Source organism: Neolamprologus brichardi, chromosome 1 (genome assembly GCF_056152115.1).
Source record: "Neolamprologus brichardi isolate AB-2024 chromosome 1, ASM5615211v1, whole genome shotgun sequence".
NCBI classification, from domain to species: Eukaryota; Metazoa; Chordata; class Actinopteri; order Cichliformes; family Cichlidae; genus Neolamprologus; species Neolamprologus brichardi.
The window spans coordinates 30,332,024-30,355,601 of NC_142104.1; the positions used below are offsets into that span (position 1 = coordinate 30,332,024).

At 40.6% G+C, this 23,578-nt stretch overlaps 1 protein-coding gene across 1 annotated transcript; it reads left to right on the forward strand.

Annotated features, from left to right (window-relative positions):
* The first annotated feature begins 1,487 nt into the window (after positions 1–1,487).
* muc15 (mucin 15, cell surface associated) lies at positions 1,488–12,927 on the forward strand. Its single transcript, XM_006793788.3, has 4 exons — positions 1,488–1,575; positions 5,717–6,426; positions 8,525–8,701; positions 11,175–12,927. Exons 2-4 carry the CDS (start codon positions 5,736–5,738, stop codon positions 11,282–11,284), a joined length of 978 nt encoding a protein of 325 aa, XP_006793851.1. The 5' UTR covers positions 1,488–1,575; positions 5,717–5,735; the 3' UTR covers positions 11,285–12,927.
* The last annotated feature ends 10,651 nt before the right edge of the window (positions 12,928–23,578 follow it).

Sequence of the window (23,578 nt, forward strand, 5' to 3'; positions counted from 1 at the left end):
AATTCTACTGCCTAAGATCAAAGAAACAGAGACTTTGCTACAGTGCTTTTATCTATCCATAAAGCTACAGATCTTTTGGGCAGTGGGTGAAACTTGGCATTAAACGTCAGTATTCACAAATGCACCCTTCTTCATAATGCATTCTCCAGGTTTCATAGCACCCTAACTTGCTTTTCCTTCAACCTTTCATGACTTTTGCACACTTTTGTTTTGCACTCAAGTTTGAAGGCTGTTTATCCTCCGTTCAAGATTTAGGCATTTCTATTATTCACATCCCTGATGAGGCTACATGATCCCATTAGCTTCAAACACTGGCAGGCCACATGAGGTGGCAGCGACAAGCTGTCTGTGAGGAACTCTGTGTGCTCGGAACAGTGGGCCACTGTTAAACCTCATCTATGGCAGTATATCAGCAGCTAAACAATGGCATCTTCAGTGCAAGATGATAAATAAACCCATGTGGTTATGATAGCAAAACACATGAGCACTTTTTGCGAATGTTAATGTGTTTGATTACTGGCTTATAACATGTAAAACAGGTAGGAAGTAATAATCGAGACCTGAACAAACAGCTCTGCTGCTTTTTTCATCTCGTTTTATTCATATTTCAAAGAGATTTGTGACAGGACCTGTTGAAGGTTGGTTGTGTTGCGTAGCTGCTTGACTGAGGCGAATCTGCAGTGGCTGAAGCTGTAAAAATAACCGACTTAAAGCACTTGATTTTGGACTATTAATGGCTGCCAGGTATTCTGTATAATGCTCATGCTGATTGGCCGTACTCTTTTGGAGAACTGGATGGGCTTTCAGACTATTTGATGGAAACCTGTAGTTTTCAATTTCATTAGCAAAACAAGCACAGCCACTCCCTCTTCTTAACTCACCAAAACACGCCAGCTTTGAGTGCCACTTCACCAGCCTCACTCATTTGTACTAAATGAATTCAGCCTCTGCATGACTCACTTAATCGAGGAACGAGAAAAAAAAGCAATCCCGGCTCATTTGACGCACGGTACCTGCGAGTTCACAAAGTCACACGTCACCTGGTAGCCTGATATAGACCAGAGACAAAAGCATGGATGAAACCCGAGCTCACCAGCCTCTTTTCTGTTACCATGACGACCGCAGCAGGAGGAAAAAAAAAAGGCTCCGAGGACCTTTGGCAAAATGCTCCGCCCACTGGGGGGGAATTCACAGATCTAACCTGGCAACCTGGAAACCAAAAATTAATATAATCAACTTATTTAGATGGCAACATGAAATAATGAGGTGGTAGCAAATTGACATTCCCCCAACCCTCTTTACTCGTACACCAATTCATTTTCATCCCCGTCCTTCGTGGCCTTTTCACGGCATGCAACTGGATGCGGTTCAGGGCGTGTTTCTGCTGCTGGCAGGTGAAGAAGCAGGTTGAACAGGTTCTTCCCTGAATGCCACTCTGTCGGGCCCTCCTCCCTCCCTCCTTCTCTTCCTTCTCTCTCCAAGCCGACTGCTGATTCACTCTCACATGTTGGCAGCTGAGTGAAGAGATTTTGTTGCCTGTGCACCTGTTCTCATCTGATATAGCCTAAGAATAAGGTAAGGATTTACTGAGGGAGGGTTTTATTTATTTATTTATATTTTTGTCTTTCCAATTCACAGCAAGCGTGTGAGGCTAAAAGCTGTCGGGAATATGCTTTTCAGGACCATATTTACTGTTATTTTTTATGAATATTCACAAACCCCCTATCTTCATTCCACTTTTTGTTTTCACAGCGGCATTGTGTTTGATGATATTTGATTTGGTAGCTGTAACATTTACAGTTACACTTAACAATTGGCCGTACCCCGCAGGTTTTGTCACTGCTTCTTATTTTGAAAGTGTAAAAATAGAAGATTCAAAAACTGAAGAGCTTTTGTTTTTAACTTGAAAGTAAGAAAACAAGTTGGTTGCTAGGTGCCACAACGTCACAACGAGTGACATACATACTTTAGGACTTTATATAACCTAGGCAGGAGAATAAGTGGTTGCCAGTTTTTACAGTTAAGAGCCTTAGAGCGATGTTTTGTACATTTAAAAACTGGGATGGATGAACTATTGAGATCTTTTAATCCAGAGTACGCACACTTTAAGATGAAAAAATCAACCAAAATAGGGCCTAACCACACAAATGTGGTAAGCAGAGTCAACAAAGAGAATTTTCTTTTCTTCATACACTGTTGGGTAGGGCTGAGAGTTGGTTAAGAGTTCAACTGCTCTTAACCAGGAGTATAAACACAGCCTGAAACTTCTGCTGTACGCAGAGGTTGTGTTCCACATGAATGTAAAATAAATTACAGTATATTGAGGGGTGATAATAACTTCAGACAGCTAAAATGTCAGATAATTAAGAAGGATACGCTGTCGCCAGGTGTTTACAGGAATCACATTAGTGTCCCTTTCAGCCTGCGTGAGTGTGTCTGCGTCATGTTGATGAAGGCACGGCTGACTGAGCTGTTGAGATGATAGCTTGCGCTCTGACAGACTGGCATAGTGGGAGCTCTTTTCAACAGATGGCTTCTCTGAGTGCGAAAGGTCAGAAGCAAAATTTTCTCCCCGTTGCCGTGAACTTGCTGCTGCGCGAAGACTAGTTGGCGGGTCAAAATGCTCTCTGGGCGCAGCTTGCCACTGTAATTTATTATGTTTTTTAATGGTTCAGAGTAGTTGTTGTTCATAGCTATGCTCAACTATGCTCAATGCTATGCTGCACAATGTTTTTCTATGTTTTTTTTAAAGCGAGTTGACAATCACCAATAATACTCTGGTCTTTGCATTATAGAGAAACCACTTCCATGCTGATTGTGTGCTCATTTGAACAGTGAACAATCCAACAACAAAACAGAACAGTGATGCTGCTGAGCTGCTTGTAAAACTGGTTCCACATTAACTGGTTTCCTTTACACGGGCTTCTCAAGATGCCTGCAGCGTAATTAGACTTTTATCCTCCACAGAGTGCTCAGTTGAGAGCTGGTGTCTTAAAATTGATGGTGTACTGTGAAGACGCGAGACGGGAAATGTGGAGAGAAAGAGGAAGGATGAAAAGTTCACACAGTATTTCAAAATCCATCAAGCGACGGGAGAGGCAGGAGATGCATTAGCGTGTCATTTAAAAGCGCCACTTTGTTCTTTTCCACCGCTGCAGTGTTATGAGCTCTAACTTGTTCCCGCCATTCTGCTGCTGGACTGAAACATTTTTTGTGTGTGTTTGTGTGTGTTTGTGTGTGTTGCACGATCGGCGAACACGAACGAGCCCGACTGATCCTGCGGCAGGCTGAAAAAGCAAAACACACGTTTTTTTCCCCCATTTGTTTCTCGGAAAACAAAAAAACCCAGCACGAAAACAAAGTTGTCGGATGATAACAAGCTTGTCGAAAAGCTAACCAGCGATTGAACAATCCCTGGCTGATTGTGAGTTGTCAGTCAAAACAACTGAGCAGTTCTATTTTAAAGCTAACACCAGCAGTTTCAAGGAAATACAAACTGTATTCAAAACATAACAAATATACACGCTTGGGTTTTCCTTTTTGCCAGATTATCAATCCCGATGAGCTAAAAACAAAGAACTTCCTTGATGTTTTAGCACCTTTGTTGAACATGTCAAAAACAGGTAAAACCGGAAATGTGAAATTCCCAGATTTGCAAGTGAAGCCTCTGTTGCTCCAGGCGCCAACGTTACACACTGTACACTGAGCCTCTCGTGCTGATTATAACAAGCATGAATTTAGAACAAAGCAACTGATCAACAAAGTGACTCACAGCAAGAGTGCCCTGTAGGGATTTGCAGTCATTTGTGTACTGGAGTGAAGCCGAGGGGAGAACACATAGCTCACAGGGCACTCGCACAATTCACACTGTCAAAAAGCCACAGATCTCACCAGAGATTGTGTCGGGGCTATGCAGACATCGTAGGGGATGACTGCTTAGAAATTTGCCAACAAGCTCCTGAATGTGCCTTGTTCACAATGCTGTCCGCTGAGCAGCTCTCCGAAAGTCAGGTGGCGGCGTGGAATTCAAGGATTTTTATTATGACTCATGTCAGTGAAGCTGACCTGCACCCCTCAAGCTGGTGTTTTGGTTGCATTTTGGAAAATGCGGGGAAGAAAAAAATCAGGCTAGAGATGTTTTGTTGTTGTTGAGTCTTCCAGTGTGGCCAGGCAGACTTTGAAGGCTGTGATGAACACACATTTAGCACCTGTGGGTCCTTCCTGATGGTGCTTATACTCAGCAGGTGGTAAACAGACTTTTCAGACGCTCAAAGAAAACGGGGGAGGGGGGGAGGGGGGGGGGGAAGGAAATAACAGAAAAGCTGTTTTTCTTCCTTTAGCTTTTATTTGAATCAAAAATGCATTTTGTGTCCAACCTCCAATCTCCCTACGTTTTCAAGAAAAATAAAAAAACACATTAAAGCAACAAAAATAAACAGCCAGTCGGGAACATGTCTGTCAATGTGCAATTTAACAAAACTCTGGTAAAGTACAAGTGTAGAACTGGGAAAACGAGGACTTGTAATTGTAATAATCCACAATATTAATTAAAATGATCACTGGTTAGGAACAATGCAACGTAAATGTCATGCATCTTTTTCTAATTATTCTAATAGCCCATGGTATATTAATGATTAACACAATTTACCTATTATTGTAAATGAGTCTTCTTCATCATGTGTTATATCACTACAGTTTCTAAGTAGTGAGTTGATGGCAGCTCTACTGAAATGTTATCTTCCTGGACTATAGTTGAGATATTAGTGCAGCGCTGAGTTAGACTGAAGTTAATAAAATATTTTCTTCATATCAGTGTTTACTGCTGTATGGCATAAACATGACATAACACTCAACACTACATCACATCCACACTCTTTTTAGAGGGGCAAGTTTGCTCAGCTATCGTTAATAAATGTTGCAACTGAGTTTTGATTGTGGAAAAAGCAGATTGCAAAGTAACTTTAACTTTAAAAGTCGGGTTTCAATGTTTCTTGACGATGGATATTTATCTGCTGGAGGTGGTCACGGGCACATGATGCAATCAGCAGCTTTCAAAGAAGTGAGCAAGATGACCTTAAAGAAGCAACTCGCACGAAGGTGACCTCGATGAATAAATCTGCGACAAAATGAAAATAAAAATGATTTTCCAGGCAAAAATAGATGAACGAAATAAGTCTTCTAACAGAAGTTATGCAGCCCTCAAAAAACAAACAAACAAACAAACAAACAAAACAAAACACTGAGCTTGGCAGTGACATCACATGATGGAGTGAGCTGAAGTTAGCGTCAGTATTAAGGTATACTCTCAACCAAATGTAGAAATATTGAAGTTGTCCTCATTGTTTTTGAACAACAACAGCAGACTGGGCTTTCCTTAAGACAGCCTGTCGATACAGCTCATCCAGTAAAATTTCTTATTGACTAATACTTTTTCCAGACACTGACAAATTCTGTTCAGCCTCCTCCTTATTGCCACGGGCAGGTTGTCATATCATATGGTATTTGAGTTACTGAGTAGTTATTAAGGATGCTTTCAATTAAGCTGACATAGTTAGTTGTGGCTAACTCCAAAGGCCCTTAACATCCTGTTAAGAATAATCTCTGATTAGCTTTCTTGTACAGACATATATACATACATATGCTACGATCGTTACAGCCGATTATTATTATTATTATTATTATTATATCATTATTTATGTATTTTCATGTGTTTCAGAGTAACAACAAAAGGGAAAATGAGACTTCTGCTCCTTCTCCTGCTTGTCCAAGCATTCCACCTGGCATCGCTCCAATATACAACAGACTCTCCAGGGAGAACGATTGATAAGAGTTGGTTGCGAGGCAAAATTCCACAAGGAAGTGAGAATGCTACGTTTACTAAAGGAAACGATGAGGGAGCTGATGTTACAGAGTCAAATAATGACTACAGTGGGACAGCATCTGGCTCAATGGTAACATATTCAGGAGAAGAGGAAAACAGTGGAAATGAGGATCAGAATGTTACCACCACAACCCTGAGTCCTGAAGTTCAAAACGGTACGATCGAGCTTACCGAGCTGCCACCGACCACGACCACAGATCCCACAAACGCAAGCCAGATCAACATGACGGAAACTGAAGGGGAATTTAATAAAACGCTGACCCCGCGAAACTCCACCAGCTTCCCAGATTACTCTAATCGCACCGATTTAGAGTCACAAACCTCGGTTCCAGAGACCAACACTACAGAAGAGCAAACAACAACCAGCACAACAACTCTGACCACAAAAGCGGTGCCAGGGATAAACGCGACAACCACCACATCTTCACCTACAACGGTGTTTCTTCCCGACGTCCCGGAGACTACAACTGCCGCTGCTCCAAACACGCCTGAGAAGGTCAACAAGACTGACAAAAGCGCGGGCTTAGCGGGCAGCTCCGATACAGGTACAGGTGCAGTCTGCGTTACAGGATCTGGTCCACATTTGTGTGTCTGATCCTGAAGGCAAAAGGCAGATGGAAAGTCGGAGAATATGCTGTCTGTGTGAAAGTTTTAGAAGACTTTGACTTGACTTAGTTAATGAGGGTTGAGACATCAGAATAAGATCCATGAGGCGGCAAAGGAGGATTTAAAAATAGCGATGACCTCTATGCTCGGTGCTCATGAGGAAAATATTATCATGTCATATGTTTAACAAATTGCTTTTTTACATCCCTTTCCTGGCCCATATTTGCCAGCATCTATTTTCCCACTGGAAGAGGACAAATACCCCTTTTTTCAAAAGCAAAGGTTGGATTGGGTTTCAAGTCCTATCGAGGTGGCTGCTATGAGCAAAGGAGTCTATTACAACCACCTTCTCAGCCGGACAATGAAACCCTGTTTTAGGGGTGGAAAAACTTGAAAGAGAGAGCGAGGGACTGTATCAGAGATACTTGTGCTGTCTCGGTGCAAGGGCGTGAGACTAGACTTTGGTGTCCACCACCAGATCAGGAAGATAAGACTGGAAAGGAAATTTATATTTCTTAGTCAGTGCGTAAGCTAATAGAAGACCATGGTACAAAAAACAAAACCTTTACAGAGCTGGTGCAGTGGGGATTAAAATGACACAGCTCGTGGACAGATGGGACAGTAGGACATAACACTAACAGATGATGGCAATAGGCAGCAGGAAAACAGATGTGAAATTGTGGGCAGCACAAAATGATTAAAAAAAAAGCTCCATTGTTATCATGACAGGAACAGCATGTGCACAGAAACGGTAGAAAAGCACAGAGTACAGATAAACAGTCTATGTGTAAGATCCCACAAGGCACCTTAGCTTTCTCTGACACTAACTGACAATTAGCTAATCACCTCACTTACTCAGCTACAATCCACACAGACCTGTTAGTAACTCTGTGTGGGAAATGCCTGTGGGAATTACCTAATAATGGTGTGGATGACATGGGTAGCTTTTAAGGATATCCTAGAAAAATACTGAGCTTTTTCAAGGTTTCCAGATTCATCCTAAAGAGAACATGACGTGTATCTGTGCCAAATTTCAGAGCAGTCCAGTTCGTAGTCGCTGATCTACGATACCGTCCATTCAGTAAAACCGTGAACAACTCTCTACACAATTTTAGACTAACTTTATTTGCATGTGTTTGTACATTTTTGTCATCATGAGATGAAAATTTAAGAAAAAACTGATAAGTTGCAGTTCAATTTGTTAGCCAACCTTAAAAGGTTGCGAGCTAACTAAACATAATTTCCCAGCAGGAGCAACAATTGCTAAAATCTTTATTTCCACCTACGTTTCATTATGTTTACTTTAAAGTGAAATAAAAAAAATTTGCCGCTAAAGATGACAAGAATAGAAAAACACTTAATGAAACAAGTCTTGTGGTTCAGCCTGCCTTGGATTAGGGGTAAATTGATCCTAGCAAGTCTGTCAATTGAGCCGTTTCTAGATGAACAAAGTCACTGAATTATTTATGTGCGAGCCCTGACAAAATACCACTCGAGTATTTCTCTGTCAAAGGATGTTGAAGACGACTCTATCACTTTCAAAAACAATTATTTTCCACTGCTGTTGCCTTGGACACATACATTAAAATAGAAGAGCAGCAAACATTTATGTTATATATAAATAAAACCCAACTTTTTTGAAAAAACAACAACAACAACAAAAAGTCAATAGGCTAGTTATTGTTTCACAGTTTCCATTTAAACAGTTGAATGCTATTCATGAAGTATTCAGCCAGATTTCACCACATTTAGATTACGATCACAACCTGCTGCCTTAAAATATTCAAATGTATTCCAGAAATTATCATGAATTTGGCATGTTAATTGCATTAATTATCACAGCGTAAATTATACAATTCTGAATAATTGTGATGTATCACCATGCAATGCGTTACGGCTCCGAACGCAATTTGAAAAACACATTTTAGCCATAATTAGTTGACAATTATCCCTCAAAGACGCCAAACGATGTAAATAATTTCTTGTTGACAAATTATCTGTGACTCTCTCCCACCCCCACAACCCTTCACTTCTCAGACGAAGGTTTCGCAACAGATCCCCAGATCAGTAAACGACACAACGCCTGGGGAGCAGTGCTGGGAACAGCCGTGGCTGTGACATTTGTGGGACTGGTGGCCTTCGTAATCCTGAAGAAGAAACAACAGAAGGCCTTCTCTCACAGGAAGCTGGTTGAGGAGTATCCTTCCGAGCCAGGTATGTGTGTTCCTTCGCGCTATAAAGTAACAGATCGTTCGCTTTAATCAGGGTTGCCGACTTGATAGCTATCGAAAGACTCTCATATTTAATAAAACGTCTGTGCAGCAGACTATTAAATTATGCCGAGAAATGTAGTGCTGAGATAAAACTGTGCTAAATATGCCTTTGTCAGTGCTTCATAATGAGCCACTATAACTCACTTATCCCCTCGTATTTAAGGTAACTGGCTGCTGGATAGTGCCGCAGTCCCCTTTACAAAAAGAGAAAAAAGTTGGCTGTTTAACATAGTGACAAAAGAGAGAGGTGCTGCTCTCTCTTACTCTCTCTCCCTTTCACATACACACACACACACACAAGTGCATAACTAATCCTGTTTTAATAAGGCAACCCTCCCATAATAAGGTAACCTCACCATGCAAAATAGGATCATGTACTATGATAGTTTCTAATCTGTTGCTTTCCTGCCATGAACTTAGAGGGAAACAGCACTTTGTTGTCACAGTTCCCCTACACGCCCTCGTACATAACCTCCCTTCATCTCCAGTTAAATTCATTAAAGTGCACACAGATATGCACGTGGGACTCGTGACTGCACGGGCGATTAGCTGGCAAAGTGCATCTAGTGAAGGCCGGCTTGAAAATGTACCTGCACTTTCCAGATGAGTCACATTCCATCTTAAGCCATACACCCACGACAATGTAAGAGAAACAGGGTGGCAACTGAAAAACATATACTCCTGACAACACCCAACATTGTTAAAAGAAACTCCTCTGGTAACAAAGGCAGAGTTACAAAATGGAAAGGAAGAAAACCTCTTTGGTAATGCAGTCGCTCAGTACTGCGCAGTATAACTCGAAGAGTGTAGAGAGCTTGATAAACTGCTTGGCAGTTCACCAGTAAAGTGACGTGATACGACTGCCTACTTGTAGCCCATGTATGTAAATTATGCGCTTAATGCAAACAAGCCCACAAGCTTCATGTGCAGAAATGAATGATTAAAAGAGCTTGCGAGAGGCAAGAGGTAGCCAGACACTGTGGGTCTGTGTGCTTGTTCCTTTATGGCTGTTATCATCCAATAACTTTGCTAGTACTGCTACCCCTCGCTTGAAAGCTAAAGCAAGAGTTGTTTTCTGCATGTAGTGTCTCTATCTGTGTGTGGTAAACTGTCATCAATTGTACATGTGAGCCAGAGAGTCTCAGGCTGAAGAAGCGTTTTTGACCTCGCAAAGACAGTGTTTTTCTTCCCTGGGATTTATTTCTGTGATAGAAACATCAAGTGCTCAACTGATCTCAGTGTTGTCATTGATGTCAGTTACATTGCCTCATACAGGTATCAAATATCGGAATGTTTTTAACAACAAGCGTCTGTTACATGACACAGCAGATTTAAAATAGCAAGCTAATGGTTAAAAGAGCTAACTATAACTGAACAAACGACATTTTTAATACCGAAGTAGTCTTACCTACAAATACGTGGATAATTTACGTGTTAACACATTGCCACAATCTACCCAGGAGTGGACAGGCCAGCAAACTCATCTCAAGGTCAGACCATTTAATCCCCAGCAAAAGCAAAATTGCAACAACCCGTCCACCAAAAAACAAAAGTTGACCATTATATGTGTTATTGATGAAAAAGTTTTCAAGTCAGTCTGACAGGTCTGTGGGGGTACATGAGATTAAAAAAAAATGAAACTGGTGATTTTTAGAATCGCTTACACAACACAAGTTGAGTAAGCGGTATAGCCCCAAATGTCACTTTAACCCTGGCCTTTACAATCGCTCCTTCTCTTCTTAGACTCTTCGTTTGCACAAGCAAAGCAACTCCAGAAAACAACACAAGTAATATAAACCCAACATAAGATTGTTTAGGATTTATTACCTGTCCTTCTTGCTACACTGAGTATATTTTCACAGCAGATCCTTAAGGGCTGGCGACATTATCTCTGTGATGCAGTTATTTTCAGGTTAAGTGTAATTTATGTCTTAGGTGTGTCCACTTACCTTCAATCTATCTTATTTATTAATCGGAGTTAGGTGTAGTGATTTCCTATATAATGCTCCATGGTACTTGTAGGTGCAGAGGAAAACAATTATTCAGCAGGGACAATAGCAGCACATTCAGGAAAAGAGCTTTGTGTTATTGATTTTTGTTAAGGTTATTTCAAAATGGAGCCTCGAGAAGAGAGCTCTTGCTCTTTGCTTTTAGGGTATGTTTTTGCTGTCAAAGCCACTGTGTAATGGTAGTGTGTTAATAAATCAGAAGACTGCTCCTTTTTGTGTACTTGGTTATCTTATGCTGGAAATAAAAGCATTACAACAGAAAACCTAGGAGTCAAAAACATAGGATTGGACCACTGACAGCGGTCTACTCTTTAATATTCCACCTAAACAAGTTAATTAGAGTACTTTTCTTTTTGCAAAAGACAAGGTGTATGCTATAAATATTTAATATTGTCTACTTTCCAGTTCTCAGATTAGACAGCAGTGAGCCTATGGACTTGAAGTTTGGTGCCTACTACAACCCAGGAGTACAAGGGGACACCATCCAAATGTCCAACCTTCCAGGACGCCGTTGAAACTACAAAGTCATAAACTCCCTTTCAAAAAAAAGTTTGCCAGCTATGATTATTGGCATTCAGTAGACAGCTTACTGTCTAATGTGTGGATTTTTGTAAATAAGATGGTCTGAGAGTGGCATTTGTGGATGGGAATTACAAAGTGAATTATGTAGGTCTCTTGTCAGCCACAGATGATACTTATGTCAGATTATGTATTACGTTAATCAGATTTGCTGTATTTAACTAGAAATCACTGAAGGCAATCCATCTGAGTACACTGAGAAAGCCAAGATGAGCTGTTAGCCATTTATGTGTGTTGCCAAAGGGAATCAAAGACAGTCTTTCCTAATGAAGAATTTGCTTTGCAGTCAGTGAACAATGTCAAAATCAAAAGTTTTTGCCTTACTTTTAAACATATTTGTGTGAATGGCACCAACAGAATTCAGATAATGACCAGCAAAACAGAAACATTAGCATAAAAGCACATCAAAGCACAACGAGGTTCCAGCTGATGCAAAATGTTTGAAAAAAAAAAATAGCACTGATGTCCTGCCGTCTAAATAGCAGACGACACAGCTGGCCTATCGAGGCCTTTGCAACAAAATTCAGAAGCCGTGGTGAACAATAACATTATCCATATCGCCTATCACATGCTGTTACAGCATAAGGTAGGCAATAAGCAGTTAAATTCAAACTGTGCTTTTCAGATATTCCACAACTGGCAGTCAGAGTCAGAGAATTGAAGCGTCAAAGCCAAAGACTTCAGTTTGTTTTCTACACACTAGTGACTGAGGTGGAGGGAGGCTGGGTGCTGCGTTGTTATTCATAGGCTGACATTTTGGTATTCTGGAAGGGAGCTGTGCATTTGGTCTTCGCACTACTCAGAAGCAACAACTATATCAACATAATATACCGCTTAAATCTTCTGACCTCCAGGTGTCCAAACACAGATTTGACTTTCTCTTAGTGACTGTGTGCACATCGGTACATACTGTTTACCTGCAGCATAACCACAGCAAATTTAGAAAAACAGATATTGTCATTATTATTATTATTTTTTCTCTTCTATAATTTTGCTTCAGAAAAAAGCATCTCTTATTTAACTGCTCCACTGTGGCTGGACAATAGGTAGCTTAGCTATAGGTAGCTATTAACTCCATTCTGTATGTACCGAATGTAACTGTACAAGAAAATCTAACAATGCTTGTTTCTACACTGGTTCTGTTAACACACATGCTTTTTTAAAGAAAATAAATCCAGATATATACATATCTTTCAGCTCGCTCAGTCCTTTCACTCATCATTACCTGAGTGACACCAACACTCAATCAATATGCTTCCTTTCTATGATTTATATGTACCTCAGCTTTGCCCTAATAGTCAATAGACAACTGTCGCGCACACACACACACACGTAAATATATACATATATACTGTGGTTAGTTCAGCGGACATGTTGGGTCTGCTTCCTTCCTCTCTAATTTTACACATCAATCAGTGCATGAAGCATTTTTCCTGAGTCAGAGAAGCGAGTTTAGCATTGCAGTATTAAACGAGGCAATGCAGTTGGATTATTGGAGAATTCTACATGGGTTGTGATTGCTTGTGAATTATACGTAACTGGATGATGCTTTACTAAATAAACAGCCTTCCCAAAACTGTCTCTGTTTCATGAGTTTGCATAATTGCCTTCAAATGTGTGTAAAAGACATACAAATTGTGTTTGCTTTCATTATAAAACAAGTCATTCCATGCACGCACACACATAAGAGTCAGTATTAAGAATGTTGGACAACAAGGGCGTCCTTCTTTCATCACAAACCTTGCTCGGTCTCTTTTAATTAACAGCAACAGTTTAGGATGTGATTGTTTGGCAGGGTGCTCAAATCAATTAACTGAGGCTAAGTCCTTGATAAAGAATGTGTTCACATTTCTTTGGGTGGTATAGACAGGTTAACTTATACTTCCAGCTGAGCCAAATTAATTCAAATGAAATGAAATGATTGCTATCAATGAGGCCATTTTTTTTTTATTGGCTAAACTGAAATTGTTTTTTTTTTCCAAGTTAACTTGCAGGAAATGAGTTTAACCTACAAGCCAGGCCTGTTGTAATAACTCAAATCAGTGTCTTCTTATCAGATGAGCCTTCTACAACAGGTCAATCGCCAGTGGTGAATTACGCTAAAGTCCTGTTATTGTTATTTAGCACAGTCATTGACCACAGGGTTGGAAAGATAAAATCAGAGCAGATGTGTCAGGACCACATACAAATATTTACATACTTCCAAGGTGAAAATATGTGTTCACTCCTTCTGTATTTCACAAAGACATCATATTTATTTCTAGTGGTAAATGGTTAATGGACCGCATTCAAGGACATGTGAGGTGCTTGTCTTCTATCAGGAGCAATTAGCAGTTCAGCATCTTGTCCAAGAGCACTTCAGTGTTGACAGGAGGCGTAGGGTGATTGAACTACCCTCTGATTAGTGGACAATACACTCTACCACTTGAGGTCTTGATCTGGGACTTTTCAGTATTTAATTAATTTCACTTCTGAATTGGACACTCAGCTTTGCACCCTTGAAAAACCCTTAGCTAGCCAGGCCCTTGTCGCTGGTGCAGCCGAAGGCAGTGTAGTGGTACACTAGACCAGCGGTCCCCAACCCCCGGGCCTCGGACCGGTACCGGTCCGTGAGTCATTTGGTCCCGGGCTGCGAGAGTTGAGGCTCAGGTGTAAAATGTATAGTTTTCAGGGTTTTTATCGGTTTTCAGCGTTATTTTGTTATCGTTTTGATCGTTAACTTGGTTTTCCTGGGTCTTTTCACGTGTGTTATGAATAAATCTTATTTTTTTCGGTTCCGGTACTAGTTTTATTTTGTTGTATTTATCCGCGACACATTAAAGGCCGGTCCGTGAAAATATTGTCGGGCATAAACCGGTCTGTAGCGCAAAAAAGGTTGGAGACCGCTGCACTAGACTGTCCCGAGAAGCCAGGGAAACAGGATGGCTGGGTGATCGTGAGGAGGAAGCATAGTCCTAAACAGAAGCCCCTGGTACACCACCAACCTGTTCATGTGTCTAACCACTTTTCCCCACTCAGCGACACACCGGCCGGGGATCAAACTCTGGGAATTGGTGATTCTGTTCTGAGACGTGAAGCTAGAGACACCAGCAACCATCAATTGTCTTCCAGGGACCAGAGCAGGTGACACTGAGGGAAATTTAAAACTGCTGGCTAAGGGTAAACGTAAACTGAGTAAAATTATAATTCATGTCGGCAGTAATGACACCCAGCTACTTCAATCAGAGGTCACTAAAATCAATATTGAATCGGCGTGCAACTTTGCTAAAAGTGTAGTTTTATCTGTAGTTTTCTCTGGTCCCCTCCCCAATCAGACCAGGAGTTCAGCTCAGATAAAATAATTATTGTGGGTGATTTTAACATCCATGTAGATGCTAAAAACGACAGCCTCAACATGGCATTTAATCTGTTATTAGAGTCAACTGGCTTCTCTCAAAATGTGAAAGAACCCACCCACCACTTTAATCACACTCTAGATCTTGATCTTCAACATATGGAATAGAAACTGAACATCTAACAGTGTTTCCTGAAAGTCCTCTCTTGTCTGATCATTTCCTAATTTTACAATAATTAATTAAATAATAACCCACATAGCAAAATTGGTATGCCCCCGATAAGGCACACACAATGTGCTTACACATGGCCCACATACCGCAAAGAATGACGGCCCTTTGGTGGCCCAGATCTGGTTTGCCAGCGGTGTCCCACACATGGGCCAGCACAAGGCCAGTTGCAGACACACTGGTGGTCCTCTGCTGGCCCATGTGTGGATTACCTCTGGCCAACCTGATCTGGGCCACCAAAGGGCCGTCATTCATTGCGGGATATGGGCCATGTGTAAGTTGTGTGCATTCACGGGCCAGTTGCAGACACACTGCTGGCCCTGTGCTGGCCCAGAACAGTTTCAGCTCTGGTCCCAGATGTCAGCCTAATGCGTGCCTTAATCAAGCCATGTAATAACAACATGTGCTGGAACATAATAGTGCAAAAGTAACATGATGAAACTCTGTTCAGACAGTGAATGGACTAATTCTTATATAGCGCTTTTTTTCTCTCCCAGATTACTCAAAATGCTCTACACAACATGGCACATTCACCTAATCACACACTTTCTCTATACCAAGTACTTCCTAACTACATTCATACACAGACTTTCAGACTGGAGGAGCCAGGGATCGAACTACTAACCTACCGATCAGTAGGTGACCTGCTCTACTGCCTGAGCTACAGCCACCCACTGGCAAATATGAGTAAACTGTCAATAGGTTTTGGATAAAGTGTACACTCACAAACCTGTCAAACCTGCATTTGAAATGGGTCTTCTAACTAAAATAGGAAAATAGGAAGATAAATAGTGCCATCATTGCCAGACCTGGCACACATCTGGTTGACAGACACCCTGCCATGACTCCGGTCAGTCAGAAGTGCCAGCTTGATCCCGGAACCAGGGAAGACCTGTTTTCTATGGGCCTGGTCCACATACACCAAACCACAATCGGGCCAGATATGGCATGCCATGACATAAACAGTGGTGTCATTGCCAGACCTGGCGCACATCTGGTTGACATACACTCTGCCATGACTCCGGTCAGTCAGAAGTGCCAGCTTGATGCCAGATCTGGGCCAGACCTTTTTTCTATGGGCCTGGGCCACATAACCCAAACCACAATCGAACCAGATATGGCATGCCATGACATAAACAGTGGTGTCATTGCCAGACCTGGTCCATATCTGGATGACATACATCTTATCATGCCAAAAGTCAACCAGCAGTGCAGGCTTGATACCAGATCTGGGCCAGACCTGCTTGCTATGTGGGAATAGTCTAGAATTTGAAAGAACCGGTTCGTCAAGGTTACTTTTTTTGAGAAGTGGATGGACAATAGCATGTTTAACATCAAGTGGAACACTTCCAGTTAAGAAGGCGGTCTTATTGATAGTTAAAACATAAGGGCCAATGGTGTCAAAGACTTCTATAAAAAGATGAGAGGCGATAATGTCAAGATGACACATACAACTTCAGCCAGAGAGTTCAGGGAAATTACCTTGAAGTGAGGTCGATTATCTTGTTAATAATTGTACTGTAGCTCCGGTGAAAAATAGAACCTCAAATCAGAAGTACTTGACTCCCTGGTATAACTTTCAAACACATGGCTTAAAGCAGATAACTTGTAAGCTGGAGAGGAAATGGCCTATGACAAATGTAGAGGATCATCATTTAGCCTGGAGAAATAGTTTGTTGCTTTATAAGAAAGCCCTCCGCGAAGCCAGAACATCTTACTATTCATCACTGGTTGAAGAAAATAAGAACAACCCCAGGTCTCTCTCCAGCACTGTAGCCAGGCTGACAAAAAGTCAGAGCACTGTCGAGCCAACCATCCCTTTAATGTTGACTAGTAATGACTTCATGAACTTCTTCACATATAAAATTTTAACCATTGAGAAAAAAATACTCATAATCATCTCACAGATGTAACATTATCTAGAGCTACTTTCAGTACCATTGATATTCATTTAGAGTCTTTTTCTCCAACCGATCTTTCTGCGATAACTTCAGTAATTGCTTCCTCCAAATCATCAACGTGTCTTTTCAGTTCCTACTAGGGATGGATATTGATAAGATTTTCACGATTCAGATTTCATTTTTGATTCTGTTTAACGATTCGATTCTTTATCGATTCTCTTATCGATTCTTTTTAAAAAAGGAGAACACTAAGGTCGAATAGCTTAGAACTTTGTTTTATATCTTCTCTTTGAACAAGATAGAAATTTAGGAGTAACATGGCCTTACAAACCCAACAGTGAGATCTTAAGAGATCCAGCCTACGGCTCTTCAATGGGGTGTCACAGGGTCCCCAAGAAAAAAAACTGTAAATGTAAAATAATAAAATAAATATTCTTCTGTAGCAATAACAAAGTATAACATAAAATATTCTGTAGCAATTACACAAGAATATCCAGTCATGTCCCTGCCTACAATTAAACACATTCACTTACCAAAAATCGGGGGCATCTGCTGTGGCAAATGGGTGCAAGGCTTTTACCACAAATTTAGTCACTGCTCGGTGACATTCATCTCTCCTGGCCTGAAAGGAGACGCTACCGGTAGACTGAGCGACAACTGCCAGCATCTGAGCCAGCCAGACTCTGTCTGTCTCTCTCATCATGGTCACCTAAATGCACAGTAATAGCAGGTTTTGTAATAAGGCAGATCGCGCTAACATAATCTGCACTGTTAGTTGATTATTTACCTGCCGCATTAACGGGAGAGGACGTGCAAACGTTACCGCTGCTACTGGGTTGAGATTCACGAGTCAGGAGCGTAATTAAAAACACGACATTCATTTAAGGTTATCGCGTGTTTTGTGAGCAAATGCTTTTGCATATTCGTAGTGTTTCCTCCCTTAAATGAAATATCTACTTTGCAAGTATTGCAAGTTGCCCTGTTGTCATCTTGTTCTCAACAAGAACCGGTTTTCAATACCCATCCCTAGTTCCTACAAGACTGCTCAAAGAAGTCCTACCATTAATTAGTGCTTCAATCTTAAATATGATGAACCTGCATAGTGCATAATTGACTATGCACAACAGGCTTTCAAGCCGGCAGTAGTTAAACCTTTACTTAAAAAGCCATCTCTAGACCCAGCAGTCTTAGCTAATTATAAGCCAATCTCCAACCTTCCTTTCATATCAAAAATTCTTGAAGCAGTAGTTTTAAAACAGCTAACAGATCATCTGCAGAGGCATGGCTTATTTGAAGAGTTTCAGTCAGGTTTCAGAGCTCATCACAGCACAGAAACAGCTTTAGTGAAGGTTACAAATGATCTTCTTATGGCCTCTGACAGTGGACTCATCCTGCAACCTAACCAGTTTTAGATTAGTGCAGCGTTCAATACTGTTGACCATAATATCCTATTAGAGCGATTAGAACATGCTGTAGGTGTTACAGGTACTGCACTGCAGTGGTTTGTATCATATCTATCTAATAGACTCCAATTTGTACATGTAAATGGAGAGTCCTCTTCACACACTGAGGTTAATTCTAGTTCCACAGGGTTCAGTGCTAGGACCAATTCTGTTTACATCATACATGCTTCCCTTATGCAGTATCATCAGAAAGCATAGCATACATTTTCACTGCTATGCAGATGACACCCAACTCTATCTATCCATGAAGCCAGATAACACACACCAATTAGTTAAACTGAGGGAATGTCTTAAAGACATAAAGACCTGGATGGCCTCTAATTTTCTGCTTCTTAATTCAGATAAAACTGAGGTTATTGTACTCAGTTTTCAGGCCCCTCTTCTATGGAACCAGCTTCCAGTTTGGATTCGGGAGACAGACACTATCTCTACTTTTAAGATTAGGCTTACTTTGCTTGCTCAAAGGGGTTTATATAATTGTTGGGTTTTCCTCTGTATGTATTATTGTAGGGTCTACCTTAGAATATAAGCGCCTTGAGGTGATTTATGTTGTGATTTGGCACTGTATAAATAAAATTGAATTGAATTGAAATCCTGTACTGTACAGTTTTGATGTACCTTTACCAAGTATTTCTATGTTCTAATACTTCTACTGTATTTAAAAAAAGATAATACTGTACTTATTTCATGACCTTACTTTTAAATAATTATTTCACAAAGTTACTAGGCTACATTATTCATTACACCTGTAGGAGCAGCTTGGCCAGGGATACCCATGCCATGAAGCTCCTGGCATACAGATGTGGTGCTGATGCTGCAGTGCTGGAGGAGGTTTGCAGTTACTGAGTCATCAGAACATTGGCCACTTTCAAGTATCTCACATAAAACCACTTCCTGTGTTTCCTAAATGCCTCCACTTTACAATATCACCACTGACAGCTCATTGTAGAATGTCTTTGAGGGAATAGATTTTTGAGTTCTTTACAGCTCTTTCACAAATGTTTGTAAAGGCAGACTGCATGACTAGGAGCGTGACACTTGTGGCAATGGGACCGCAAACACACCGAATTCAAAGATTGAGGCTACGTCCACACGTACCCGGGTATTTTTGAAAACGCAGATTTTTCTATGCGTTTGCACCTTTCGTCCACACGTAAACGGCGTTTTTGGTCACTGGAAATGGAGATTTTTAAAAACTCCGGCCAGGGTGGACATTTTTGAAAACTCAGTTTTTGCATTTACGTGTGGAAGAGAAAAATGGGTAAAACGCAGCGTCAAAGGTGTGCGCCTTTTTTGACGTCACACTGTGCGCCGCGTTATTGTTTCGGTGAAATGAATTTCTACAATACTGTTACTGTTAACTTTACTCTCTGCAGTGTTTAAATGCTTACATATACACACACAGTTACTGTCCCTCCACACATACGGCTCGGTTCTGCTTCTATGCCCCAGCTTTGTTTACTTTTTCCCACCGAGGCTTCTAGATTTCTGATTGGCCAACATTTCTGCACGGTTAGGAATATATCGCCACCTGTTGCTTTGGCATGTTCCCTGCAGCGTTTTCCTTCATTTCTGCCTTTATGTGTGGACGGGATTATTTTTTAAAACGAAAACGGAAAATCTCAGTTTTCAAAAATACCCGTGTACGTGTGGACGTAGCCGAAGAGACTGTGTGGCCTAACACTTTTGCCTATATAGTGTACATTCCAACATCGGCACAGGCAGATGAAACCTCTGTTCCTGTAGCCAGGAAAACAAACAAGCTCTGAAGTCATTCAGTGTGGCTTTGATCCACAGAAGTGAGAATACAAAATAGATTATCTGAAGTTAACATAATCATATTCTATCTTCCCCTGTTTCTTGGATTTATCCTGTTACACTGCTGTTCTGCTGACACTGAAAAGTCTGCCTCTCATAAAATGTCATGTTTCTGAGGTGAACCCTGTTAATTATTTACACTAGCCCCAACGAAGGGTGGCTTAGGCACTTCTATATGTACTCCATGTTGTGATTCAAATGATGGGGTAACATAAAGAGTACCCAGACTAACTGCTGTTGCCCCAGGTTTTGGTCACACTGATCATATAGCAAACAAATGGACAGGCATGTTGGGAGCAAAGCTACATAAGTCCGAGAATCAATGCCCAACAATGTGTTAAAGTAATATTAATATAAATGTAAAATTGTGTTGAGAAACAAGTGTAATATTTGTAAGCCTAAGTAAGTCTAACTACCTCCCACTCTTAGGTGAAAAGACTTGAAATAGTGATGTTTGATATTTTTTAAACATTCACCGCTGAAATTTAAACACTGAGGGGACAGATGAGCTAAGGTTTGTATATTCTGATAGCTTGAGATGCAAGATGCTTTTGAAAAGATGGATCAGAAAATTATGGAAATATCTGGCTCTATAATTCAGTGGCCTTTTCAAAACCTACCCGCTTTGTGAGAGAAGCATAAACATGTTCCAAAAGGACTTGTACCATCCTTGCAACTTTACATCACTTCAGTAAGTTGCTGCCAATGTGAAATTACTCACTTCCAGCAGTGACATTGGTTTCACCACTATTCAGGAAGTGTGTTATTTACTTTGAAAAGTGAGCCAGTTTACTGTTTATGTAAGACATGTCCTCACATAAAAGGTAAGCAGGATCTGAATTTTAGTTTTACTTTTATGTCATATATGCAAGAAACTATTACAGATTTATTATTTCTTTCTTTATAATAAGCCACACAGATCTGTGTGTACCACACATGATGGTGAAGGCATGCCATTATTTGGAGCATCAGCATATCCAAACAGATTTCGTATTCCCAGTTTTACTTAGTAGCTTGAAAGAATGGCAGGGAGAGGTGGCATATGGAGGCTGATGTGCAGCTGTTGTTTCCGTCTGAGTTGCCAAACTTGCCTCATGAATCCTCAGAGACAAATCCTTGAGAAAGAAGGAACAGCTGAAACTGTAGTCTGACAAAATATTCAAACACCTGAAGCTACAGTACCTGCCACTCTCAGGATATAGTGTTATCTTCATTTGGAAAATTTGAGAACAAGATTAAAAAAATTAATTCATTCTTAGCCCTTGAAATACTTTCATTGAAATAAACAATAGAAATGTGTGCTTCCAGCTTCAGTTTTGTTCATTGCACTTATAATCATGTCGCACTACTTCATTTATTAATTGATAATTTACCTTTTTCTTCCTATATGTTTTACCACTACATGCTATGAGCATTAATATGTCCATGTCACAAAATCAAAACAAAAAGTAAACTGGGAGGGGTGAAAATGCCTTTACCCCATAGGGTTGACAATATGAAATAAAGGGTGTATCAAAAAGAATCCTCCGATTTCAAAGTGCTTTAATTTGGAACCCATTCGCCAGTAACAATCCAAACAAGGTGTGTGCATAAGGACCCCAAAATGGCACCTGTTAAGAGACATGCTTACAAAGTGGATTTCAAACTCAAGGCTATCAGTCACGCAGTAGAAGATGGGGATGGAGCAGTTGCAAGAGAATTCAACATCAGAATTTGATGGATTTGTGGGAGAGGAATGAACTGAAAAAGTGAGCGTATTGTTCTGTATTTTATGTGTTACAACTGAACAATGTTGAAAGTTATTGTGAATAAGTTGAACTTTGACTTATCTTAATGCGCATTATAATCCGGTGCGCCTTGTAGTCCAAAAAATACGGGACTTTAAAAACAGCCTTTTGAAATTGGATTCTTTTTGACACAGACTGTACACTAAGTTTGTTTTTATGTTTTAGCTTCTGTGAAGCACTTTGTGATTTTTATCTTGAAAGGTGCTATACAAATAAAATTTTACTTAAGTAAAGTCACCGCAATGCTGATTCCATCTTCTGTGTTTAGGGCTGGAAAATACTGTGTGGCTTTAAATTCTGCATGAGCTGCAATCATAAAAAAACTCATAAAAAGCAACAATCATGCCCGATTATATTTTGATCACTGTCCCCTTTAGGACTGTTTCTATACACATTTATAACTGCTTCCTGTGTTCTCTCTATGTTCCCCCTGATTGCACTTATGCAATAGACCCTGTGCATGAGAAAATGCTAATTCCTGGTTTGAGACCGGATATGGGGTTGTACATTTCCGGTAGCTTTACTTTGTGGTCAGTACAGGCAAAGATATACTCCAAAATCATGTCCAAAACTCGAAAATGGAAAGATCGCGTTAAGTTACAAATAGGAGAAGGTGGGAACACTCACCACGGTTGTGTCATAAAAAATCTAATGATCAATTTTGACGTTTAAAGATTTTAGCTCAATCAGTTGTTTACATCACTCAACACAAGCAGAACTGCATCACTGCAGCAGAAGACACATCGTCCACATTCAGAAGCACATCTCTGTATAGTGACTGGTCTTATGATTTAAACAGGCAAATGTTCAGCATTCAAACTACAGGTAAAGAATAGTCAAACCAGATGTTTCCCCGTTATGTCGAGATCAGCTAGTCAAGTACACACCTACACAGCATGTTAACAAACCATGAAAAAAGCCACACAAAAAATGAACGATTGCTAGTAAGGGTTTCTATACATTAGTATTTACGAAGGGTATGTTGTGACTTACCTTCAAAATTACAGTGGTCCCTCGCTATAACGCGGTTCACCTTTCACCTCGCTGTTTCGCGGATTTTTTAGTGCAAGTTTGCATGCTTATTTTTTTTTATGTCACATTGTGTCATGCGTCCTGATCGCTGCAGACGATCTCCTCCTGTACAGTACAGAATCGCTGCATCGATCGCTAGCAGTGCAGTTGTGTATGTCCACGATGTCCACGAAACGTTTTGCACCGTCAAAAAAGAAAATTAGCTACTTGATTTCACCTATTGCTGGTTATTTTTAGAACATAACACCTGCGATAAACGAGGGACAGCTGAGAAATATAACATTTGAATCCCTTTTCTCTTTTGCTCTGAGGCGCAGGGAAAAATATCGACAAGTCGATGAACATCATTTACAGATATATTGGGTAAATGCCCGAGACATCTATAGAAATGTAACTCGCAGCTTGATTCATTCATTTGCTTAACTTGTTTTGGACCGTAAACAGGGCGTGAACAGGACACCGGAAACAAAGCTCCCCACAGGAGTTTCCTCACTGGAAGTAGCATATGCTACTACTGTTTTGCTGAATTTCCTTCCCTTTCATCAAAGCGTCAACCTTCCAACTCGAGTTTTATTTGGGAGAAGAGAACAAAGTCGTAGGGAGCCAAACCTGGTGGTGTTGGTGTGTTTTCAGTTGTTGTGCCAAAAATCCTCCCGCAAACCTGGC